This window comes from Somniosus microcephalus, chromosome 17 (assembly GCF_052327205.1).
Source record: "Somniosus microcephalus isolate GS21.2 chromosome 17, FLI_Smic_1.0, whole genome shotgun sequence".
Lineage (NCBI taxonomy): Eukaryota > Metazoa > Chordata > Chondrichthyes > Squaliformes > Somniosidae > Somniosus > Somniosus microcephalus.
The window spans coordinates 87,800,203-87,824,888 of record NC_141003.1 but is presented as its reverse complement, the minus strand read 5'-3'; the positions used below and the strand labels follow the sequence as shown (position 1 = coordinate 87,824,888).

General features: G+C 44.5%; 1 protein-coding gene across 1 annotated transcript in view; it reads right to left on the bottom strand.

The window, feature by feature from the left end:
- Positions 1-2: 2 nt before the first annotated feature.
- hspa14 (heat shock protein family A (Hsp70) member 14) overlaps positions 3-24,686 on the bottom strand; it is a 30,578-nt gene continuing 5,894 nt past the window's right edge. The window contains exons 4-14 of the mRNA XM_086010819.1: positions 24,463-24,511; positions 23,130-23,235; positions 21,630-21,720; positions 21,197-21,301; positions 19,026-19,187; positions 18,782-18,937; positions 16,636-16,738; positions 13,559-13,774; positions 11,645-11,818; positions 8,468-8,538; positions 3-830 (exon numbers count right to left, since the gene is read on the bottom strand). Of these exons, the coding sequence (XP_085866945.1) occupies positions 752-830; positions 8,468-8,538; positions 11,645-11,818; positions 13,559-13,774; positions 16,636-16,738; positions 18,782-18,937; positions 19,026-19,187; positions 21,197-21,301; positions 21,630-21,720; positions 23,130-23,235; positions 24,463-24,511 (1,312 nt within the window). The 3' untranslated portion in view covers positions 3-751. The remainder of the gene's footprint in view (positions 831-8,467; positions 8,539-11,644; positions 11,819-13,558; positions 13,775-16,635; positions 16,739-18,781; positions 18,938-19,025; positions 19,188-21,196; positions 21,302-21,629; positions 21,721-23,129; positions 23,236-24,462; positions 24,512-24,686) is intronic.

Genomic DNA, 24,686 nt, shown 5'->3' with positions numbered 1-24,686 from the left:
GGACAGTTACACGGTAGTTTATTAATGCAGCAATTATGGAAACCACTTGTTTGAACAAAAATGTACAGTTGTCTGACAGTATTAAAAGTCAAATAAAAACCAACCAGCTCAGGAATCCCATCTCCCATACTTGTATTTTTCAAATGTCTTGATATATTTCCAACTAAGTGAGAGAGGAAGAGAGAAGTTTGTCTGAACACTTCACATAACATGAACCTGGGGCTTATCCCTGGGGTAATAGTTTTTTGGTTGCCATTCAAAGTAGATCAGACACCCGCTGGACTCAAAACAACTACTTAAAAAGACTGATTTTATATTTAGGCCAATATCCAGCCAACATAAGCATGTTACAATATCACAATGAAAGGTCACCGACCTGAAACGTTAACTCGTTCTCTCCACAGATGCGCCTGACCCGCTGAGTGTTTCCAGCATTTTCTGTTTTTATTTCAGATTTCCAGCACCCACAGTATTTTGCTTTGCTTTATGTTATAATATCAAACCAGTATCAGTGCTTTCAAAGGAGGATCAATAGCCGATCCTTAGTCTATAGATTTTTAAAAAATAAAACAAACACAAACAGAACACTGAACATTTAGTCAAGCCCGAGGGTGGAGCAGATTATACTGTCGGGGTCATTTCCTTATTGTTCAAGGCAAGTGAGTACTTGTCTGCAGGAGTGGTTTTAATAAGGTGCATCATTCAAGAATCTGGATCTTGAGCTTTCAAAAGTTCTTTCCCCATCCATTATCTATGATGCAACATCAATGGTGACCGCCTCGGAAATTCCTGTTCCTTGCTCTGTACAAGTGACGTGCAGTGATCCATCCCTTTAAAGGAAAAGTTATTGAATGAGCATCAAATTAGAATATCAAACTGAGCAAATAATTGACAGACACTAGCAACTTGTAATCAAAGCAGTGATGCAGCAACTCGCCAAGGCTTCTTCGGCAGCACCTCTCAAACCCGCGACCTCTTCCACCTAGAAGGACGAGGGCAGCAGGTGCACGGGAACACCACCACCTCCAAGTCATACACCCTCCTGACTTAGAAGTATATCGGCCGATCCTTCATCTTCGCTGGGTCAAAATCCTGGAACTCCCTCCCTAACAGCACTGTGGGAGCACCTTCACCACACGGACTGCAGCGGTTCAAGGCGGCTCACCGCCACCTTCTCAAGGGCAATTAGGGATGGACAATAAATGCTGGCCTTGCCAGTGACGCCCAGATCCCATGAACGAATCAAAAAATAGGATATACGGCACAGAAACAGGCCATTCGGCCCAACCAGTCCATGCCAACACGACGGCCACAGGCGATGGGAAACTGGTAATATCTAGCAGAGGCCTTCAGAGAGTTTTATTACTGGTATACTAATTTCATTCATTTATTCCAGGTTAAGGTTAGTTTCAATTTGGAGCCACCTTTCCTATATAAAAAAAAAATCAATCTCTTTTCCAAAGACTGCTTACAACCGAATGTGAAAATTAGTGACCTACTTCTGTAAAGAGAAGGAATCAACGTTCCCGCTAAGCTGCACAGCCACACGGCGGTCTGGAGATCCCGCCCAGGCCGCTCACCGGCTTCGATATGGGGGAAACCGCGCATGTGCGAAAATCTGAATGGGCCGCGCAGTCAGTTTAAAGGGACCACACGCCAAAAAAAAAGGGAACATTGATTACCAAACTATTGAAATACTCACGGAGCTGAACAGAGCAGCAGAAAAATAGGGTTCAGTTTTTTGTGCCACTTGTTTTATTGCTGCATTGTTATAGCTCACTGAAGCAGCAAATTTGGTAACATATGCAAATGAAGCTTAATTTATTCTGTATATGCTACAGACGTACATTTATATTCAGCCAATTTTTTTTATCTGAAACATTGACAGCGATAATTAAGAGTTCAATGCAATGACTGTTCCAGCACACAGTAAGTGACCTGTCATTTAATTCTTTCAATGCTACAGAAGACATTGGCCCAGAAATTCGGGTCGGGGGCTTCCCGCGGGTGCAAGTCCCCGACCTGCACTTACCTAGTGCGCCGGCCGTTGTGCTGTGGGCGCCTGTGGAATTCCGATCCGGGGCCTGGTCCAGCTCCCGGCGGGCAGTGCTTGCGTATCCCAGGGACGCAGTTAGTTCGATGCGTCCCCTGGGATCACGTGGGCCATGGGGAGCCAATCGGAGCAGGGAATGCTCCATTCATAAGATTGACAGGAAGAGCTGTCAAAACTTATAAATACTACAGCCCCAAAACAGCACTAAATCTTCAAATAAATTTTTTTTTAAATCACATTTTTTAAATAAACTATAAATTACATGAAATAACTTTTAAATAATTTATATTTAAAAAAATAATTTTATTTTCTAACGGGGCTAAAAATAAACTTACCTTGCTTTAAAGTATTTAAAAATAATAAACCTGTGGAAAAAATGTTTTAATTTTAATTAATTCACCACTTACCTTGTAAAAAGCAGCCCTTGCGACTGCTTTTTACATGTCTAACTTCTGGAGACTTACCCTCCCGGGAAAACCCACAAAAAAAACCTAAGTTCGATGCGCATGCGCAGCCTCTCCTGCACACGTGTTCGACCTCTGAACCCCTTCTTTCAGGGGAACGGAAGTGCCGGTTTCCCGCGCATGCAGGAAACCGGCACTTCCATTGGGCTTACGGGCGAGTACCCCGTGCGTACTCACCCGTGGAGACCCGAATTTCTGGGCCATTATTCACCCATTAAAATATAGAAAGACTTGCATTTACACAGCACCTTTCACAACCACCGGCATTTACACAGCACCTTTCAGAACCACCGGCATTTACACAGCAGCTTTCACAACCACCGGCATTTCTACAGCACCTTTCAGAACCACCGGCATTTACACAGCAGCTTTCACAACCACCGGCATTTCTACAGCACCTTTCACAACCACCGGACATCCCAAAGCGCTTTACAGCCAATGAAGTACTTTTTGAAGTGTGGTCACTGTTAAAATGTAGGAAACGCGGCAGCCAATTTGCACACAGCAAGCTCCCACAAACAGCAGTGATTATGACCAGATAATATGTTTCAGTGATGTTGATTGAAGATGAATATTGGCCAGGACACCGGGGATAACTCCCCTACTCTTCGAAATAATACCACGGGATCTTTAATGTCCACCTGAGAGCAGACCGTTCCTCCATTTAACATCTTATCCGAAAGACGGTACCTCAGACAGTGCGACGCTCCCTCAGTACCGCCCCTCCGACAGTGCGGCACTCCCTCAGTACTGCCCCTCCGACAGTGCGGCACTCCCTCAGTACTGCCCCTCCGACAGTGCGGCGCTCCCTCAGTACTGCCCCTCCGACAGTGCGGCGCTCCCTCAGTACTGCCCCTCCGACGGTGCAGCGCTCCCTCAGTACTGCCCCTCCGACAGTGCGGCGCTCCCTCAGTACTGCCCCTCCGACAGTGCGGCACTCCCTCAGTACCGCCCCTCCGACAGTGCAGCACTCCCTCAGTACTACACTGGGATTGTCAGCCGAGATGTTTGCGCTCGTCTCTGGAGTGGGACTTGAACCCACGACCTTCTGACTCAGACGAGAGTGCTGCCCACTGAGCCACGGCTGACACCATACAATGAGAGTCACAAGCACAGCAAGATTAAAGAGAAAGCATTAAGCTTCCCAAATAGCAGATCTGTCCTTTTATGTGGATTGTGCAGCAAACTGACAGGAGCATAGGCCCGTCAGTCAACTTCTGTGATAACCATGAATCTTGCACTCGTGCTCATGGGCTGAACTGATCGACGATGAACTGTGATGAATGACTAGCTAGAAACGGAAACGTTCTACGGAAAGGACAAAAACCACCGCTGTGACAAAGCTGCACCATCGCTGTGACCGTGATCATTGATGAGAGGCAGCAAAAAGATTTTTCTGACTTACAATGTCTTAATTTGGAATGGATCCAAATTCTTACAGTAAAGCAAACTCTGGGGCTGTGACTGTTTAAAACCTGAATCAATTCGATCAGTGTTGAGATAGGCAGCGATTCCTCTTGCTGTTTCTAATTTACTGTCTTCAACGAAAAGAATCTCAATTATATTTTAATGCAACTATTAAATCGGTCACTTTTATTGTTCATTTAGTGAGTTCTCCGCCCCCCCCCGCTGTAGTTTTCCCTCTCCGAGGACCCCAGTTTAGCGGCAGTTTATGGTGCCGAGCGGTATGAAGACCGCCAGCCTGGTCCTCTGGTTGCTCTCGTACACTTAACTCTATGAAAGAACCGTGAGCCGGTGACAGTTACATCAACAGCATTGCCAAAAAGAAACAGCCCAAGCTACTAATGTTCCCGCTAAGCTGCGAGGCCGCACAGTCATCTGCAAGGTCCTGCGCAGACCGCTCACCGGCTTTTCCATTGTAGATACCGCGCATGCGCAAACATGAACGGGCTGCGCATTGGGGCGGAGGCCGGCCGCGCCAGAGGCAGGGCAGTGCAGCTTACGGGGGGGGGGGGGGGGGTGACGCTGCAAGCTACACTTAAATTGACAGCATTGCAGACCTCGATATTCATGAGCCTTGCGATCTGTCCTCAGATCAAGTGGCTCCCTTCTTCTATCCTTTAAAACAGAGGGGCCGATCCCATTCATCACAAGCATGTGGGCACACAGACTCGAGCCCTGGGCCCCAAGTACAACATGCTCCAGTACCAAGTAATGGAATTAGTATGATTTTCATTTTTTGTCATTTAGAATGCAGTAATATTGATGGCGGAGGCAAGTGTGTCTTGGTTGAAACAATTGGGAATCCTCCTTTCATTAGAACGAGTAATCACAATCTGGTGCCTCTTAGCTCACCTTAAACTCAGTTCAATGTTTTCTCCCAAAGCAGCTCAAGTCTTTTCACTTACTTTTAATAATCACAGCATTATCTGACCACGAGTCATGAACACTTCTCCCAGGTCGATGTGTTCCTGGATGGCCAAGAGGCTAAGGCCTGGTACAGCTCTAGGTCATAGAAACCAGGAAAAGCCAGGTTAGCAGACTGGTCCGTATCGAGTCTGCTAATCTCAGCCCCGGCAGCATTTAGGGAGCTACAATTGACCATGGCACCCTCGACAAGACCAGGCTCAGACTCCACGCTCGAAGGTCTATGAACAGTCACTAGGCGCACACATGAAAAACAGCCCTGGTGAGTTTGAGGTGGGGGCGGGTGAGAAAAGAGAAAATACATCGAAAGGCAACTGATGGCTGTGGAACCACACACTAGTTAAGGATCAACAGCTTTAGGACAGAAAGTATTACATTAACAAAAGGAGAGTCCCAAATGTAACCCCGCTATTTAAGAAAGGAGGGAGAGAGAAAACGGGGAACTACAGACCGGTTAGCCTCACATCAGTAGTTGGGAAAATGCTGGAATCTATTATAAAGGATGCAATAACTGGGCACTTAGAAATGAATAGTAAGATTGGGCAGAGTCAACATGGATTTATGAAAGGGAAATCATGTTTGACAAACCCATTGGGAGTTCTTTGAGGATGTAACTAGTGGAGTAGACAAAGGGGAACCGGTAGATGTGGTGTATTTGGATTTTCAGAAGGCCTTCGATAAAGGTCCCACACAAGAGATGTCGGGGAACATAGGAACTAATATGAGGGGGAGGAACTGAAAGAAATCAGTATTTGTAGGGAAATGGTGTTGGGGAAGTTGACGGGATTGAAGGCCGATAAATCCCCAGGGCCTGATAATCTACATCCCAGGGTACTTAAGGAAGTGGCCCTGGAGAGAGTAGATGCATTGCTGGTCATCTTCCAGAACTCGATAGACTCTGGAACAGTACCCATGGATTGGAGGGTAGCTAACGTTACCCCACTATTCAAAAAAGGTGGTAGAGAAAAAGCAGGGAATTATAAACCGGTAAGCCTGACATCGGTAGTGGGGAAAATGCTACAGTCCATTATAAAAGATGTAATAGCAGAGCACTTGGAAAGCAGTGACAGGATCGGACAAAGTCAACATGGATTTACAAAAGGTAAATCGTGCTGGACTAATCTACTGGAATTTTTTTGAGGATGTAACTGGTAAAATAGATAAGGGAGAACCAGTGGATGTGGTGTATTTGGACTTTCAGAAGGCTTTCGATAAGGTCCCGCATAAGAGATTAGCGTGCAAAATTAAGGCACATGGGATTGGGGGCAAGGTATTGACTTGGATAGAGAACTGGTTGGCGGACAGAAAGCAAAGAGTTGGAATAAACGGGTCGTTTTCCGAGTGGCAGGCAGTGACTAGTGGGGTACCGCAAGGATCGGTCCTAGGACCCCAGCTGTTCACAATATATATTAATGATCTGGACGAGGGAATTGGATGTAGTATCTCCAAATTTGCAGACGACACAAAGCTGGGTGGGAGGGTATGATGTGAGGAGGATGTTGTGAAACTCCAGTATGATTTGGACAGGTTGGGCGATTGGGCAGAAACATGGCAAATGCACTATAATGTGGATAAATGTGAGGTTATCCACTTTGGTGGCAAAAACAGGAAGGCAGATTATTATTTGAATGGCAATAGATTGGGAGAAGGGGAAGTGCAAAGTGACCTGGGTGTCCTTGTGCACCAGTCGCTGAAGGTAAGCATGCAGGTGCAGCAGGCGGTTAAGACGACAAATGGTATGTTGGCCTTCGTAGCAAGAGGGTTCGAGTACAGGAACAAGGGTGTCTTGTTGCAGTTGTACAGGGCCTTGGTGAGGCCACATCTTGAGTATTGTGTGCAGTTTTGGTCGCCTTATCTGAGGAAGGACGTTCTTGCCATGGAAGGAGTGCAGCGAAGATTCACCAGGCTAATACCTGGGATGGCAGGAATGACGTACGAGGAGAGATTGGGTCGATTGGGCTTGTACTCACTGGAGTTTAGAAGTTTGAGAGGGGATCTCATCGAAACCTATAAAATTCTGTCAGGCCTGGACAGACTAGATGCAGGAAGGATGTTCCCGATGGCCGGGGAGTCCAGAACTAGGGGTCATAGTCTAAGGATAAGGGGTAAGCAATTTAGGACTGAGATGAGGAGGATTTTCTTCACCCAGAGAGTGGTGAACCTGTGGAATTCTCTACCACAGAAGGCAGTGGAGGCCAATTCATTAAATATATTCAAGAAGGAGTTGGATATATTTCTTAAGGCTAAAGGGATCAAGGGATATGGGGAGAAGGCAGGAACAGGGTACTGAATTTGGATGATCAGCCATGATCTCATTGAATAGCAGAGCAGGCTCGAGGGGCCGAATGGCCTACTCCTGCTCCTATCTTCTATGTTTCTATGTCTAAGAGGTTGGTGAACAAAATTAGGGCACATGGAATTGGGGGTAATATACTAGCATGGACTGAGAATTTGTTAACAGACAGAAAACAAAGAGTAGGAATAAATGGGTCTTTTTCAGGATGGCAGGCTGTGACTAGTGGGGTACCACAAGGATCGGTGCTTGGGCCCCAGCTATTCACAATCTATATCAATGACTTGGATGAGGGGACTAAATGTAGCATTTCCAAATTTGCTAATGATACAAAGCTAGGTGGCAGTGTCAGTTGCGAAGAGGATGTGAAGAGGCTTCAAGGGGATCTCGACAGGCTCAGTGAGTGAGCGAGAACATGGCAGATGGATTATAATGTAGATAAATGTGAAGTTATCCACTTTGGTAGAAAAAACAGAAAGGCAGAGTAATTCCTAAATGGTGGAAGATTGGGGAATGCAGATGCTCAAAGGGACCTGGGTGTCCTTGTACATGAGTCACTGAAAGTGAATGTGCAGGTGCAGCAAGCCATTAGGAAGGCAAATGGTATGCTGGCCTTCATTACAAGAGGATTTGAGTACAGGAGTAAAGAAGTCTTACTCCAATTATATAGCGCCTTGGTGAGACCACACCTGGAGTACTGTGTACAATTTTGGTCTCCTTACCCAAGGAAGGATATACTTGCCATAGAGGGAGTGCAACGAAGGTTCACGAGATTGATTCCTGGGATGGCAGGACTGTCGTATGAGAAGAGATTGAGTAAACTAGGCCTGCATTCTCTTGAATTCAGAAGAATGAGAGGGGATCTCATTGAAGCATACAAAATTATTAGGATGGATGCTGGGAGAATGTTTCCCTTAGCTGGGGAGTCTAGAACCAGGGGCCACAGCCTCAGGATAAAGGGTAGGCCATTCAGGACTGAGATGAGAAGAAATTTCTTCACAGAGGGTGGTGAATCTTTGGAATTCTCTACCCCAGAGGGCTGTGGAGGCTCAATCATTGGGTATATTCAAAACAGAAGTCGATAGATTTCTGACTAGTAAGGGCATCGAGGGATATGGCGATAGGGCCGGTGAATGGAGTTGAGGTCGAAGATCAGTCATGATCTCATTGAATGGCGGAGCAGGCTCGAATGGCCGACTCCTGCTCCTATTTCTTATGTTATCATACGTCGCTCCCAAATTCCCCAAAAAAGAAACTTCGATAACAAACCTTTTCATGGTGAGAACAGCTAAAATGTCATGGTTGCTGCCTTCTTTCGGGGGTAAATCTCGGAGTACAATCTAGTCAATAAAACAGAATGAAGCAAAAGCAATGAAGTGGTTAGAAAGGAGTGTTCTAATCGCTCATCTTATCAAAATAAAACAATTATACACAATGCATTTCTCCCTGTTTATATCTGACTTCTAAGGTGTAAAGCTGATCTCATCTCAACCATTTGCAACTCAAGTTCATCCAAAGGTTGACACCTAGCTCTAACAGAAACACCATACACAGGACATAATATGGCCAAGAGTAGTCCAAGTTTCACAGTATGTTGCACCCTTTGAGTACTTAGCTTTAATGTCCCAGGGTACTACTACTTCTGTATGAGGGGAGAAGCTTATAATGGGATGTCTAGTTTGGCTCTCCATTCGACGGCCTCCTGAGATGCCGAGTGGAGAAATGAGGTGCCTCCTGCCAGAGATCTCAGTGGGTGGGTTGATGTGATGTGTTCCATGGTCTGGGACTCATGGCCAGAGTCACACTTCGGGCCGTCCCTCATCTTCCACTGGTGGAGCAGGCGGCCGCATCGTCCGTGGCCTGTGTGGATTGGGTTGGGCGCTGATCGCCGTCTCCGAGGGAGGTCGAAGCCAGGGGCCTCTGCTGTTGGGTCAGTGACGAGATGCTGGTTCTTTGTATTGCGTGGGGGGTCGATACCAGCTGCATAGAGAGCTGATGACAGCCTACACATGGTCTCCCTGTGTGTGCTAGTTCACCACGAACTTGCCAGCTAATGTCATCAAGACGACGACCAAATGCCTGAAAGCGGCCGCATGGTCTGAAAAGCATCGAACAATACCCCAGGGTGCCAGGGGATTATAGTGATGTCAATAAATGCAGGAAACTCTTTTATCCGGCACCGACGGGACCGGCGTGGTGCCGGTTGATCAAAGTGTCTGGGTTACAGAGAGGTATAGTTACTAAGGTACGAGAGCCCCGTACATGGCCACAGATCCAGGCGTCCCTGTTGGGAACCCTGGTTACACGGCCACAGATCCAGGAACCCTGGTTACACGGCCACTAATATGAAGTAAAACTTACCTGAACCTACTCCTGAATTTTGCCGGTTAAGAGAGATTTCCGGTTATTTAGGTGCCGGTAAAGAGAGTGTTTCCTGTACTGGGGTGGGCAGGGAATAAGAAAAACAGAGGCACCAATACGCTCCTGTCCAATAACTTGTGAAACAATAGACAAATGGCAGAATTAAAACGTGTGGAATATAAAATCCTCAGACCCTACTCTAACATCTGCTCGTTAAAATGGTTTTAAAACAGTCTTTCCCTATTTGCTTATTGTTTCGTCCATTTTGGATTTTTCTCATGCCATTATAAAATATATTTTGATTACATTATTTATTTTTGGCTGGTAATTGTGCTTCCATGGCACGGGTTTAAAAGATTGAAGCAATTTGATTTTGTTCGCTGAAGTTCAGCTGGGTCAGGGAACAAGAGGGGCTGCGCCCACTTGTGGGCCGGCTTAAAAAAACAGGAACCATAATTGGAAACGTTCTCTCTTCAGTCCTCCTCTATCATTGCGTGGCAGCAAGGACAAGCGGAAGACCTGCTTGTTATCATTTTATCCAAACCACTGGACAAGCAGATTATAACTTCCTTTGGAGAAGCACCTTCGCTTTGCTCGACACCTCCCTTGATGGCCCATCTGTGAGCAAGAACTCACCACTACAGCGCAAATCGCAGAAAACAATAAACGTGAGTAAACAATGTATGGAAACGCATCAACTGAATGACACAGATAAAGTGATCTAAACCTAAACACAGCATTCCCAAACTGCACTAGCGTCCTCTAGTGGCACAAAACCATACGTTGGTCATATGTTATGCGGGTTTTAGCCACAACAGCATTGTTAACCCTGTACTTGAACAATGGGTTCAAGGCGGAGAGCGATAGGTTTCTGGATTCGAGGGGAATCAAGGGATATGGAGATTGGGCGGGAAAGTGGAGATGAGGTCGAAGATCAGCCGTGATCTTATTGAATGGCGGGGCAGGCTCGAGGGGCCGAATGGCCGACTCCTAGCTCCTAATTCTTATGTTCTTAAAACCATAAACTGATTTTTCATAAATAAAACCACAATTATATTAGACATCGGGCACAGAGGAAATCTTCCTCTGATGTCACCAATTGAGCAAACTATTGAATATTTAAAGTAATTATTTATTATATAATAAAAAAAGTTTATTTTCTATTCACCGTGAAGTTAGTCAGATTTGCATGCTTGCTGGCAGCTACATACGCAGCGGAACAGCAGCTGCAGGCTTCGAAAAGGGGCTTGGGGGGGGGGGGGGGGGGAGAAACGTACCAAAATATCAAACTCCCCTGACAAAAGCACCTTGGCTCCCTTTGATGGTTCAGTGGATAAGTGCACCTTCCTCGTGTGGCACGGAGCTAAACAGGCCAGAAGATCCCAGCTCCTAAACATAGCTCATCACGGGGGTTACCGGGTGGGGCACTACAACTGGCCTGAGCATTACTGGGCTCGAGATGGAGGGGAATTGAAGACTGAGATGAGGAGGAATTTCTTCACTCAAAAGGGTTGTGAATCTTTGGAATTCTCTACTCCAAAGGGCTGTTGAGTTTATTTAAGCCGGAGATAGATTTTTGGACTCGAAGGGAATCCAGGGATATGGGGATCGGGTGGGAAAGTGGAGTTGAGGTCGAAGATCAGCCATGATCTTATTGAATGGCGGAGCAGGCTCGAGGGGCCGTGTGGCGGAGCAGGCTCGAGGGGCCGTGTGGCGGAGCAGGCTCGAGGGGCCGTGTGGCGGAGCAGGCTCGAGGGGCCGTGTGGCGGAGCAGGCTCGAGGGGCCGTGTGGCGGAGCAGGCTCGAGGGGCCGAATGACAATGATGCCCCCCAAAATCAAATACTTTGCCAACACTCACATGAAGAATGGTCACTTGGAGGCCTGTCAGCACCTGTGGAAATATACTCGAACACAAGAGAGCTTTTGGAGACATTTTTTTTAAATATAAAAAGTGTTGAGAACTTCCTTCCCCTCCTCTCTCCTTTCCAAGTTCTCACTTCTCTGTATACAAGTAAATGGATTTTTGGAAGGCTGGTCTGAGAAACAGACAGATGGACAGTTAAGACGGAAAACCAAAAACTGACCTGTGCCAACTTGTTTCTTTCTGGTTCGCATTCCTTTCCCCCAGACTGATACAGCTCAAGGCAGACAGAGGAAACACCGCCTGGGGCTTGGAATGCATGATGTCGTCTTGCTGGTAGTGGAGCACCCGATGGAAACACTACAGTGTATGCGTCAGCTCCCAACTCATCACTCGCCTACAGAAAAACACAAGGTTAAAAAAAAACTAATAGGCAAGGGATTGCCTAGATGTTCAAATGGAGATGCTACTCCATAAATGAAGATGCTATAATAGAATAATTTACAAGGCAAAGTATCTTTACATCTTGATAGCAATGCTCCCCCTAATTGTGTTTTGGGTGCGTGGCCCCTTTAGTTTCGTGAAATTTAAGAGTGAAAAAGCTGGTCTCGGGCTGTGCAGGACCAGCAGAGCGCCGTGCGACTTGGAGGGAACATTGCTTGATGGTATGCTAGCCTTTACTACAAAAGGATTGGAATATAAGAGTAAAGATGTCTTACTGCAATTATGTAGGGCCTTGGTGAGACCACACCTGGAGTAATGTGTAGTTTTGTTCTCCTTACCTAAGGAAGGATATACTTGCCATAGAGGGAGTGCAACCAAGGTTCACCAGACTGATTCCTGGGATGGGGGGATTGTCCTATGAGGAGAGATCGAGTAGACCAGGCCTATATGCTCTGGATGAGAGGTGATCTCATTGAAACATACAAAATTCTTACAGGGCTTGACAGGGTAGATGCAGGGAGGATGTTTCCCCTGGCTGGAGAGTCTAGAACCAGGGGTCACAGTCTCAGGATAAGGGGTCGGCCATTTAGAACTGAGATGAGGAGAAGTTTCTTCACTCAGAGGGTGGTGAATCTTTGGAATTCTCTACCCCAGAGGGCTGTGGAGGCTCAGTCGTTGAGTATATTCAAGACAGAGATCGATAGGGGAATCAAGGGATACAGAGATAGGACGGGAAAGTGGAGTTGAGGTCAAAGATCAGCCATGATCTTATTGAATGGTGGAACAGGCTCGAGGGGCCGAATAGCTGACTCCTGCTCCTAATTCTTATGTTATGATTTTTTATTATTTCCAACAGGCAGAAAAAACTATTTTGAATTTCCCCATCAAAACACAGGAGAGCATTCTAAAAGAAAACATTGGGCACAATCTTATTCCACTTTGATACATCAGAAATTTAGTTATTTGCAACTTTGAGACTGCTACACAGCATTGCATGAAAATGTACACACACCATGGATATTCATCGCTGTAAATAAAATAGTGATGTGAAGGCAACTGACAAATGAATACACTCCTTGATGCATTGGCTTTAATAAAAGCTATATGTAAATCAAAGATTTCTAAAAAAACTTGTATTTCTATAGCGCCTTTCACGACCTCAGGACATCCTGCAGTGCTTTACAGCCAATGAAGTACTTTTGAAATGTGGTCACTGTTGTAATGCAGGAAACACGGCAACCAATTTGCGCACAGCAAGCTCCCACAAACAGCAATGTGATAATGACCAGATAATCTGTTTTAGTGATGTTGGTTGAGGGATAAATATTGACCCAGGACACCGGGGAGAACTCCCCTGCTCTTCTTCAAAATAATGCCGTGGGATCTTTTATGTTCACCTGAGGGCAGACGGGGCCTCGATTTAATATCTCATCTGAAAGACGGCACCCCCGTCAGTGCAGCACCGCACTGGAGTGGCAGCCTAGATTTTTGTGCTCAAGTCTCTGAAGTGGGACTTGAACCCACAACCTTCTGACTCGGAGGCGAGAGTGCTACCCACTGAGCCAGGGCTGACACTTCTAGCTAGAAGTTGCACAAATATGTGGTTTAGAAAATTAGATGCTGCACTGAAGACACATTAAGATGCTCTGGACAGATATGATTTTTTTGGTGTCCTACAATCAGATTTTAATACCTTAGCAAGAATGCTTCGTGCCGAGCACTCCACAATGACAGCATCTTCCTCTAGTGCACTGTTCTCCTTCCCCAACAGCAATGCAGCCTCAATAGCTGCACCAACAGCTATCACTTCATCTGAAGGGATGGAGTTAAACAAATCAACATCTGGGAACAGATCGCGAATCATCTGCTGCAATTTTGGAATACGAGCAGAGCCCCCACAAAGAACAATCTAAAAAGAAAGAAAGAAAATATGTTTAACACCTAAAGAATTAGAATAGAATAATTCATTCAAATAGATAAATGGAGTGAGACTACAAAATGCTGCGGTACAGAGGGATCTGGGGGTCCGAGTACATGAAACACAAACAGTTAGCATGCAGGTACAGCAAGTAATTAGGAAGGCTAATGGAATGTTGGCCTTTATTGCAAGGGGGATGGAGTATAAAAGTCGGGAAGTTTTGATGCAACTTTACAGGGCGCTGGTGAGACCACACCTGGAGTACTGCGTACAGTTTTGGTCTCCATATTTAAGGAAGGATATACTTGCATTGGAGGCAGTGCAGAGAGGGTTCACTCGGTTGATTCCTGGGATGAAGGGGTTGACGTATGAAGAAAGGTTGAGCCAATACTTATTGGAGTTTCGAAGAATGAGAGGTGATCTTATTGAAACATAAAAGATTCTGAGGGGGATTGACGGGGTGGACGCGGAGAGGATGTTTCCCCTAGTGGGGGAATCTAGAACTAGGGGGCATAGTTTCAGAATAAGGGGTCGCCCATTTAAGACGGAGATGAGGAGGAATTTCTTCTCTCAGAGGGCCGTGAATCTTTGGAATTCTCTTCCCCAGAGAGCTGTGGAGGCGGAGTCAGTGAATATATTCAAGGCGGAGATTGACAGACATTTGAACTACAGGGGGTCGAGGGGTCTGGGGAGAGAGCGGGAAAGTGGTGTTGAGGCCAAGATTGGATCAGCCATGATCTTATTGAATGGCGGAGCAGGCTCGAGGGGCCGAATGGCCGACTCCTGCTTCTTATCTTTATCTTATGTTTTTTCTTGTTACTTTATGGTCTTATGTTAAAATAAAAGTTTCTGCTTCTCAAGATTGCCACAGAAACAATTGATTTATTACAAGACAGAATTAAAGGAGGCGAGATTACCATTTAATGGAGATCCAAACTGAATAGGTAGACAGTCTGATTATTGTCTTGCCTTTCCCAAACAAAATCAGATCATTTAAAAAAATGGGTAAAATCAACTGCAGTCAAATGTGTTTTTTGGGTCAAAAGTAAAGCAGGATGTTTGTAATCAGAAAATTATCTTTAATTCTAGTTTAATCAGCTAAACAAAACTTTGAAAAATTAAACAGGATACTTAAAATTTATCAGTCTTCAGAAAGTATAATGCAATACCCTCAACATCTTCCCCTCCCCCAGGAACGCTGCTCAGCTACCTGTACATGATGAGTGACTAAATGCGCCATCTACCTCAATACTGCCCATTGATGCAAAGAAAAAGTAAAGCACTCAACCTCCACACCAGAACTGCAGTCTGCAAACTTTGACATTTCTAGGTTTTAAATCAGGTTTAACCGTAACTTTTGGGAGTAGGGAGGGCTCATTATCAGGTGTAGCCCTAAAATCAGTAGGCTCAGAGCAGAACTTCATTTTTAAACTCAGGCAGAATAACTGGCCCGTGGTAGTTCACCTTTTTGGGTATACATTGAGCTGAAGAACCTAGTTAGTATCTAAACTGAAATAAGTATTTCCTAAAGTGCTTGCTCCAATATTTGATCTGCCAAGCATACATCCCGTCTGATCAGAGGGTAGAGATTAAACACCATCTTTAAATTTAACATATACATTCCTTCGTAATTAAATCTGTTAAAAATACACGCACGCACACACTTTGTCTGTTGGCTGTAACGTTCTGTTTGCAACCCCCCGCTTCTCGTTTTTGGAGGGGAAGATACTCACAAGTTGAGCTACCGAACATTTATATACTGTCCACTACACAGAAAAGACTTGCATTTATATAGCACCTTTCACAACCTCAAGACGTCCCAAAGCGCTTTACAGCCAATGAAGTACTTTTTGAAGTGTAGTCACTGTTGTAATGTAGGAAACGCGGCACCCAATTTGCGCACAGCAAGCTCCCACAAACAGCAATGTGATAATGACCAGATCATCTGTTTTAGTGATGTTGATTGAGGGATAAATATTGGCCCCAGGACACCGGGGAGAACTCCCCCTGCTCTTCTTCAAAATAGTGCCATGGGATCTTTCACGTCCACCCGAGAAAGCAGACGGGGCCTCAGTTTAACATCTCATCCGAAAGACAGCACCTCCGACAGTGCAGTGCTCCCTCGTTGTTTTTTGTGCTGGATTTTTGTGCTCAAGTCCCTGGAGTGGCACTTGAAGCCACAACCTTCTGACTCAGAGGCGAGTGCTACCAACTGAGCCATGGCTGACACAATGGGAGTGAGACACATAAGCCGAGACCCAAGTACACATTTAGCCTTATTTCCCATTGAAAATGTGTTGCCAGTCTTTATTGATGAGGTTGGGGCGAACGGATAGGGGACCTAACTGGAATGGCTTGGCCATGATGCTTCCTGCAGCCAAATAACCTGCCGACAATCGGTGTCAAGGCTTGCATATGAATAAAAACTGCTTCTAATGGCAATCTCACACAGAGACCACAAGAATAGCTGGCGAAGCAATTGAAAAATACAGTGCTGGTACAGTGGGTGTGCTTTTCTGAGGTTTGTTGGAGCAAAGTAAATAAGAGTTACTCTGAATCTATCCTATGCTATAGTAAGAGTGCTTAGAATGGAAATACACTCCATTTCACAGCATTAACACCCACCAACATAACAGTTTTCTGAATTTTATTCTACCAAATAAAACAGAAGGAAACTTTAATTGTCCACTTAGAGGGATTTTGCCATTTCCAGACGTCCATTTCCTAATTTTATTTCAGGCCTTCAGCATCTTGAGACATGTAATGCACCAAATAAGATCAAGCTGTTACTTTTGTCTAACATGGGTTCCTGGTTTAGGTCAACTTTGAGATTTCAGCATGTCTGTACGAACCGTGGATATTTCACTTCCAGAAAGTCCAGCTTCTTCCACAAGCTTCTGAATAGGTTGGATACTTTGGCTGAACAGCGCAGAACATACAGATTCAAATCTTGCCCTAAAAATAACACACACACTTAAATACAAAGGCAGTCTATTAGTCACAAAAGGTTTCAAATTCTATAGTACGCTGGAGTCTTAAAGGGTTAAATAGCTTTTGGATCTGAAGGGAATAGTCGGTATAACAGACACATTCAGTCTAGACAGTTAACTGGGTTTCTATTTTAGTGTCATGATTTGTTAATGTTAATCATTAAAACAGTTCCACAATGATTTAATGATTCAAGACTAGGAAATATTGAAACTGATTCAATAAAAAAAAATCCAAAACAGAAATCACAGAATATTCACAATAAAAATAATAGTAGAAAAAGCCATCTTGTTCCATGGGTCATTGTAAAAAAGAGAGTAGCTTTTAAAAGGATCAAATTATAGGCTATTGATAGGAATGCTTGCAGATCACATTATTACCCAGTTAATTCCAGACACAAAAAAAAGTTTAATACTTTTGAGCCTTTATTTCCATCCGTTTTACCCTCTCGTCTCCTTGGCACCAAGCTTCCTCCCTCAGCCTATTGGGTGGATGATCAGAGGCACAGACGACTCCAGCCAGCTCAATACCATTCCACAATCAATTGTCAGCAGAAGTGGCCCCTTTTTCTCACCTTCTAGGATACTGGCAGAGAACTAGCAACATTCGGGCAACAAGGCAAATGGAATTTGAACATAGAATCATAGAACGATACTGCACCATGCCTGTGCCCATCAGTCATAGGGCTAGAAGACAGTCTTGGCCTAACGCTACAACCGCAACATCTCTCTTGGCCTAACACAACTAACTATATACATAATAAAAACAGAAAATGCTGGAAATACTCAGCAGGTCAGGGAGCATTCGTGGAGAGAGAAACAGAGTTAACAGTTTAGGTCGTCACAACTAGAAAAGTTTGAGATGCAACAGGTTTTAAGCAAGTACTAAGTCTAAGGATAAGGGGTGGGCCATTTAGGACTGAGATGAGGAGGAATTTCTTCACCCAGAGAGTGGTGAACCTGTGGAATTCTCTACCACAGAAGGCAGTGGAGGCCAATTCATTAAATATATTCAAGAAGGAGTTAGATATATTTCTTAAGGCTAAAGGGATCAAGGGGTATGGGGAGAAGGCAGGGACAGGGTACTGAATTTGGATGATCAGCCATGATCTCATTGAATGGCGGAGCAGGCTCGAGGGGCCGAATGGCCTACTCCTGCTCCTATCTTCTATGTTTCTAAGTACAGAGGCAGGGAAAGGGGGGAGGGGAGGAAAGAACAAGAGGGAAGGTCTGTGATAGGGTGGAAGGCAGGAGAGATTAAATGACAAAAGGGGTGATGGTGTGAGGCAAAAGGAGATGGTAATTGGGACAAGTAAAGAAACAAAAGATGGGTCTAGCGGAGGTGTAAATGGGAATATCAAAAACATCAGCAGCAGCTGCTGTCTGAAACAAATGCTGGCCGAGGTTATGATCTGAAATTGTTGAACTCAATGTTGAGTCCAGAAGGCTATAAAGCGCCTAATCGAAACACAGTAGGAGGAGTACGCCATTCAGCCCCTCGAGCCTGTTCTGCCATTTAATGAGATCATGGCTAATCATCCAAATTCAGTACCCTGTCCCCGCTTTCTCCCCATATCCCTTGATCCCTTTAGCCTTAATATATCCAGCTCCTTCTTGAATATCTTCTTGAATATATTTAATGAATTGGCCTCAACTGCCTTCTGTGGTAGAGAATTCCACAGGTTCACCACTCTCTGGGTGAAGAAATTCCTCCTCATCCGTGTCCTAAATGGCTTACCCCTTATCCTTAGACTGTGACCCCTGGTTCTGGACTCCCCCGCCATCGGGAACATCCTTCCTGCATCTAGTCTGTCTAGTCCTGTTAGAATTTTATAAGTTTCAGTGAGATTCCCTCTCATTCTTCTAAACTCTAGCGAATATAAGCCTAAGATGAGGTGCTGTTCCTCGCGCTTACGTTGAGCTTCATTGGAACAGTGTAGGAGGCCGAGGTCAGAGTGGGAGTGGAGCAGAGATAGGCGACCGGAAGCTCAGGGTCATGCTATATACATACCTGGACACAGTGCAGTCGAAGTCTAAGCCTTCGTGAAGCGAATCTACAAAACAGTTTGAACTTCCCAAAGTTGACAAACTATGCTTAGCAACTTCAGCACTATTAACAAGCTTCATCATGGCTCTCGCATTTCCCTTTATATCGTGTCTATATGATCTATTTAAAAAAAAGTTTACATTTTTAATCTGGCAAAAATGGTGCGAGTATCAAAAGAGATCCGTATTGCTGTTGTGCAAACTCTTACCTCTGAAATTCTGAAGCCAAGTACTGTGCCAAGGCCTCCGTGAAACAATCTCCTCCTATGCTGTCGTCAGCGTGAGAGGCAAGGACTCTGTACATGCCACTATTTACTTCTACTATTGTAGCTGATAGCGAGGATCCACCAAGTTTGTAAACTAGTGCATTACTATCAATGGAGAGAAAAGGAGACAATTAGTTTTCACGAAAGCAAAACTGTCAGATTTCAGTTTCAGCTTGTTCATAAATAAAACTGAAATCTGCAATAGGGTTAGGGTTAATTAGCAATGATTCAATTTAAAAGTGCATAAAGTATTGCTATGAACCATCAAAATGAGGGTTTCAGCAGCAGATGAGCGGAGGCAGGGGCAGAATCGGGCGATGTTCCGGAGGTGGGAGTAGGCGGTCTCAGTGATGCTGTGTATCTGTGGTCGGAAGCTCATCTCGGGGTCATAGAAACATAGAAGATAGGAGCAGGAGTAGGCCATTTGGCCCCTCGAGCCTGCTCCGCCATTCAATGAGATCGTGGCTGATCATCCAAATTCAGTACCCTGTCCCTGCCTTCTCTCCATACCCCTTGATCCCTTTAGCCTTAAGAAATATATCCAACTCCTTCTTGAATATATTTAATGAATTGGCCTCCACTGCCTTCTTTGGTAGAGAATTCCACAGGTTCACCACTCTCTGGGTGAAGAAATTCCTCCTCATCTCTGTCCTAAATGGTTTACCCCTTATCCTTAGACTGTGCCCCCTGGTTCTGGACTCCCCGACCATCGGGAACATCCTTCCAGCATCTAGTCTGTCTAGTCCCGTTAGAATTTTATAAGGTTCGATGAGATCCCCTCTCATTCTTCTAAACTCCAGCGAGTACAAGCCCAATCGACCCAATCTCTCCTCATAAGTCATTCCTGCCATCCCAGGTATCAGCCTGGTGAATCTTCACTGCACTCCTTCCATGGCAAGAACATCCTTCCTCAGATAAGGCGACCAAAACTGCACACAATACTCAAGGTGTGGTCTCACCAAGGCCCTGCACAACTGCAGCAAGACATTCTTGTTCCTGTACTCAAACCCTCTCGCTACGAAGGCCAACATACCATTTTCCTTCTTAACCGCCTGCTGCACCTGCATGCTTACCTTCAGCGACTGGTGCACAAGGACACCCAGGTCTCGTTGCACTTCCCCTTCTCCCAATCTATTGCCATTCAGATAATAATCTGCCTTCCTGTTTTTGCCACCAAAGTGGATAGCCTCGCATTTATCCACGTTATATTGCATCTGCTATGCTTCTGCCCAATCACCCAACTTGTCCAAATCATCCTGGAGTTTCTCGGCATCCTCCTCACAGCACACACACCCACCCAGCTTTGTGTCGTCTGCAAATTTGGAAATATTACATCTAGTTCCCTTGTCTAGATCATTAATATATATTGTGAATAGCTGGGGTCCAAGGACCGATCCCTGCGGTACCCCACTAGTCACTGCCTGCCACTCGGAAAAAGAGCCGTTTATTCCAACTCTTTGCTTTCTGTCTGCCAACCAGTTCTTTATCCAAGTCAATACCTTGTCCCCAATCCCATGTGCCTTAATTTTACACACTAATCTCTTATGCGGGACCTTATTGAAAGCCTTTTGAAAATCCAAATACACCACATCCACTGGTTCTCCCGTATCTATTTTGCCAGTTACATCCTCAAAAAAGTCCAGTCAAATACTACACCAGGGTTGCGAACAGTCTGGTTCAGCCTCTGTCAGTTGCCAGGGAGAGGGATGGAGTCAGTGGCTAGGGAACGGAGTTTGTGGCAGGGACCGAACACAATGGCTTCGGTCTCCCCAATGAATGGGATACCACAAGAGAGGTTAAAACAGAAGAATTGCATTAGGCCCCATCAGCAGATTAGATATGTGGGTGAAATATGCAGTAAGGTTGCCCATCACTAAAAATACTGCTTGTGCTTAAAGTCCCACCTCAAGTCACAAGACTAGAAAGACATATGCTATATACAAATATTTATAATAACCAAAACCAAAAATATTAAAATTAAAATTCCATGCCATTCTAGTGAACTAAAATGCTTTGAATATTGAACGCAAAGGTATAGCTCAGAAAATCAAATTTCAAATATCTTATTCCATCATACGCACTATGTGGCAACCGTTAAATATTAAATAAAGTACCTTTTCCCAGTCGGTGAGTCCTGTCCAACTCCAAATGCAAGAAGAGCTGCTGCAGGTTCATGAATCAACCGCAAGACATTGAAACCAGCTGCCTGAGCTGCTTGCCTGCGCAAGAGAGCGTTTCACAGCAAACAAACACACAGTAAGTATTGGGACACTGAAGTGTAAGACAAGAAAATCTGTGATCAAAGTACCGGAAATCTTTCCCCTCCCCTAAATGTTAGCATCTATTAATTGGAGTCGTATGGTACAACAGAGAGCAAAACAATGGCGATTTTACACAGAAGAATGGCACACACAAAAATCAGAAACAAATGAAATATGAAAATATGAAACAATGAAAATTTGCCAAGTGTTTGAATGCACAGAGCAATGACAGGTACGTTGGAACGTTTATGATTGGGTAGCTTAAAAAAAGGTCGAGCTAGCCTACCTTAGAACATTTTTCTGGTTCTTCCCAAAGTCCAGTGGGACGGTTATGACAACATCATTTACATCCGAGCCCAATGCTGATTGCGCAGTTTCTGTTAACACAAAAATAAATCCAATGAATCAACATGAAATAAAAACTCAAAATACAGTTATGTAATCTCAAAACATATTATTAATGGTGGGCTCCATGATCATTACCATGCTGGCTACCAATGTTCCCTTTAAGCTGCGCGGCGCCCTGCAGTTCCTGCGCAACTGGCTCTTAAGTAGGAAAAACCACACATGTGCGGTATTTTGAATGGGCTGCGCACCCCCCAGAAAAATGAAGGAATATTGCTGGCTACCCTAGGTTCGATTCTCTGTTTATATACTTTAATAATTCCAGCCTTGAATAAGAACATAAGCTTAAATCTTGTGATTTAGCACCCTTAATGCTTTACATGATGGGAGAACATGAGACTTTTGGATGTGGAGGTAAACGTACCCCATTCTCAACCCGCTTGATTTTCTGTCCATTAATTTCAATAATGTCACACGGTCAGCCTTTATGAGATTCTTTTCACCATGCCGGAAACAATGAAGCCATTTAGCACACAACCATCGACAACTTTCAGAATGTCCATTGTCTTGCCATCACCACCAGTGGCACTATTCTGCTTCGCAACAGTTCGGATTTCTGAGTTTTGAGGGGTTTATTTTATATTTGTTCTCGGGAGGTGGGCTTCGCTGGCAAGGCCGCATTTATTGCCCATCCTTAGTTGCCCCGAGGTGAGGGGCCTCCTCCTTGAACCGCTGCAGTCCCTGCTCACAATGGAGGTAGGCAGGGAATTCCAGGATTCTGTCCCAGAGATGATGGAGGAACAGCAATAAATGCCCAAGTCAGGACGGTGTGTGCAATGTTCCCTCTAATTTGTTTTCCAATTCAAATTTTCACACATGCACGGTTTCCTGCATTGAAAAGCCTGTGCGCGGCCTGCGCGGGACCTCCAGACCGCTGTGCGGCCACGCAGCTTAACAGGAAGGTTGGGTGCGTGGCTTCTGACAACCACAACTCTCTTCCTGTGTGTCAGGTATGACTCCAGCCATTAGAGGGTTTTCTGAATGACTCCCATTGACTTCAATTTTGCTAGGGCTCCTTGGTGCCATATTCAGTTGAATATTGCTTTGAGGTCACAGGCAGCTGCTCGGTTTCTAGCCGCGTTGCAGGTTAATTCATTAAAACATTCAACCTGTTCACGAGTGTTAATCTATTTCCTAGGATCAGTGCAGCATCTTGAACCCACACGAGCACAGAATTATATAGAGAGTTAACACATCTCCAAGGTAAAGTGCAGGTTGTCTAGAGCTAATCAATGTATAAACTCCGACATAGCCAAAGTAGACCCTTACTTCTATCCACAATTACATCTCCCATGGAAGCCTTTTGACTGTCAATTTAAAAAATATATATAAATCGAAATTTTATACACAACTTTCCCTCTGCGAACAGAGTTATACTCACCCTTCATCTTCTCAAAAATCAACTTCATTACTTCCTCTGGAGGGACAATCTTCAGCTCTTCCCCGGTATCAATCTCGTATCTAGGTTTGCCATCCTTATCAATAACCTGTTTAAACATTTAAAAAGGCAACTCAGCTTGACCCCAATTACAATAGAATTAATTCTATAGCAAGAAAATGTCCCAAATATAGCAACATCTCTTGTTGTACAGAGCTCGAGACGGATGAGATCCCATGACAAATTCTGTATGTTTCGCAGCCTACAAGTGTGACTTCCCTGGTCACACCACGGCAGCTGGGGAATTTAAATTCAATTAAGTAAATCTGGAATAAAAAGCTAGTATCAGAAATGGTGACCATGAAACTACCAAATTGTTGTAAAAACCCATCTGGTTCACTAATGTAATTTAGGGAAGGAAATCTGCCGTCCTTACCCAGTCTGGCCTATATATGTGACTCCAGACCCACAGCAATGTGTTTGACTCTTAACTGCCCTCTGAAATGGCCCAGCCACTCATTTGTATCAAACCACTACAAACAAGTGCAGTACCTTCACCACACAGATTGCAGAGGTTCAAGGCGGCGGCTCACCGCCACCGTCGAGGGCAATAAATGCTGGCCTTGCTAGCAACGCCCACATCCCGTGAATGAATTTGTAATGTTAGGCTGGAAGTCTAGTCATTCACTCTTCTCTTTTGATAAGCTACTGGCATGAAAAAAAAAATCTTTTTTGACATTAAGGTCCTCAATAGTGAGTGATTTATGCAGGTTGGTGACCCTTCGCCAGTTCTGACGACCTGAAACGTTAACTCTGTTTCTCGCTCCACAGATGCTGCCTGACCTGCTGAGTATTTCCAGCATTTTGTTTTTATATTAAATGCTTTATGCTTTTTCCATTTCAGACATAGTCAAGGCCACATTTTAGTGACCAAAATATATTTTCAAGTAGCCACTTAAAAAAGGAAAAAAAGTTCTAATAGCTTTGCAAAGAGATCTGGTGATAGTATCTCACTGCTGTCTTGGAACGTTTCCTGACTTACTGTTAACCGCTATATAAAAAAAAAGCATCTTTCAAAACCTTGGTATTAGATGTTATAAAGACATTTGTTTTCATGGAGCAGGTTAATTTCAGAAGTGGATTTTTCCACTTGCATTGTTGATCTCTACTTTTTTTCCAATCAGTACGCCAGTGACCGACAGGAACTCAGGAATAAAGAACAATACCGACCGGGCTGCAATGATTTTCAGTCTTTTGTTTTAAAAAAAGCAAGTGTAAAAAAGCATGCGATTGACTTTCTAACATAGGCCATAGCCGCCTGTAAGCTGATACTTACAGAACATTTACTTTCAGCCACGTGCTTCTGAACTTGAGGGTCATCAAAACTAGACAAAAAAGTGATAAACAACTTTGAAAACATGAGGGTACAACTTAATTGAAAGAATGCCAATGTATTAAATTGCTAAATACTTCCACTCCTTCGAACATTTTGTTATTATATGCGCCCTGGTTACAACATACATGTAATGCATTTACTAGTGGGACAAATCATTTAGTTTA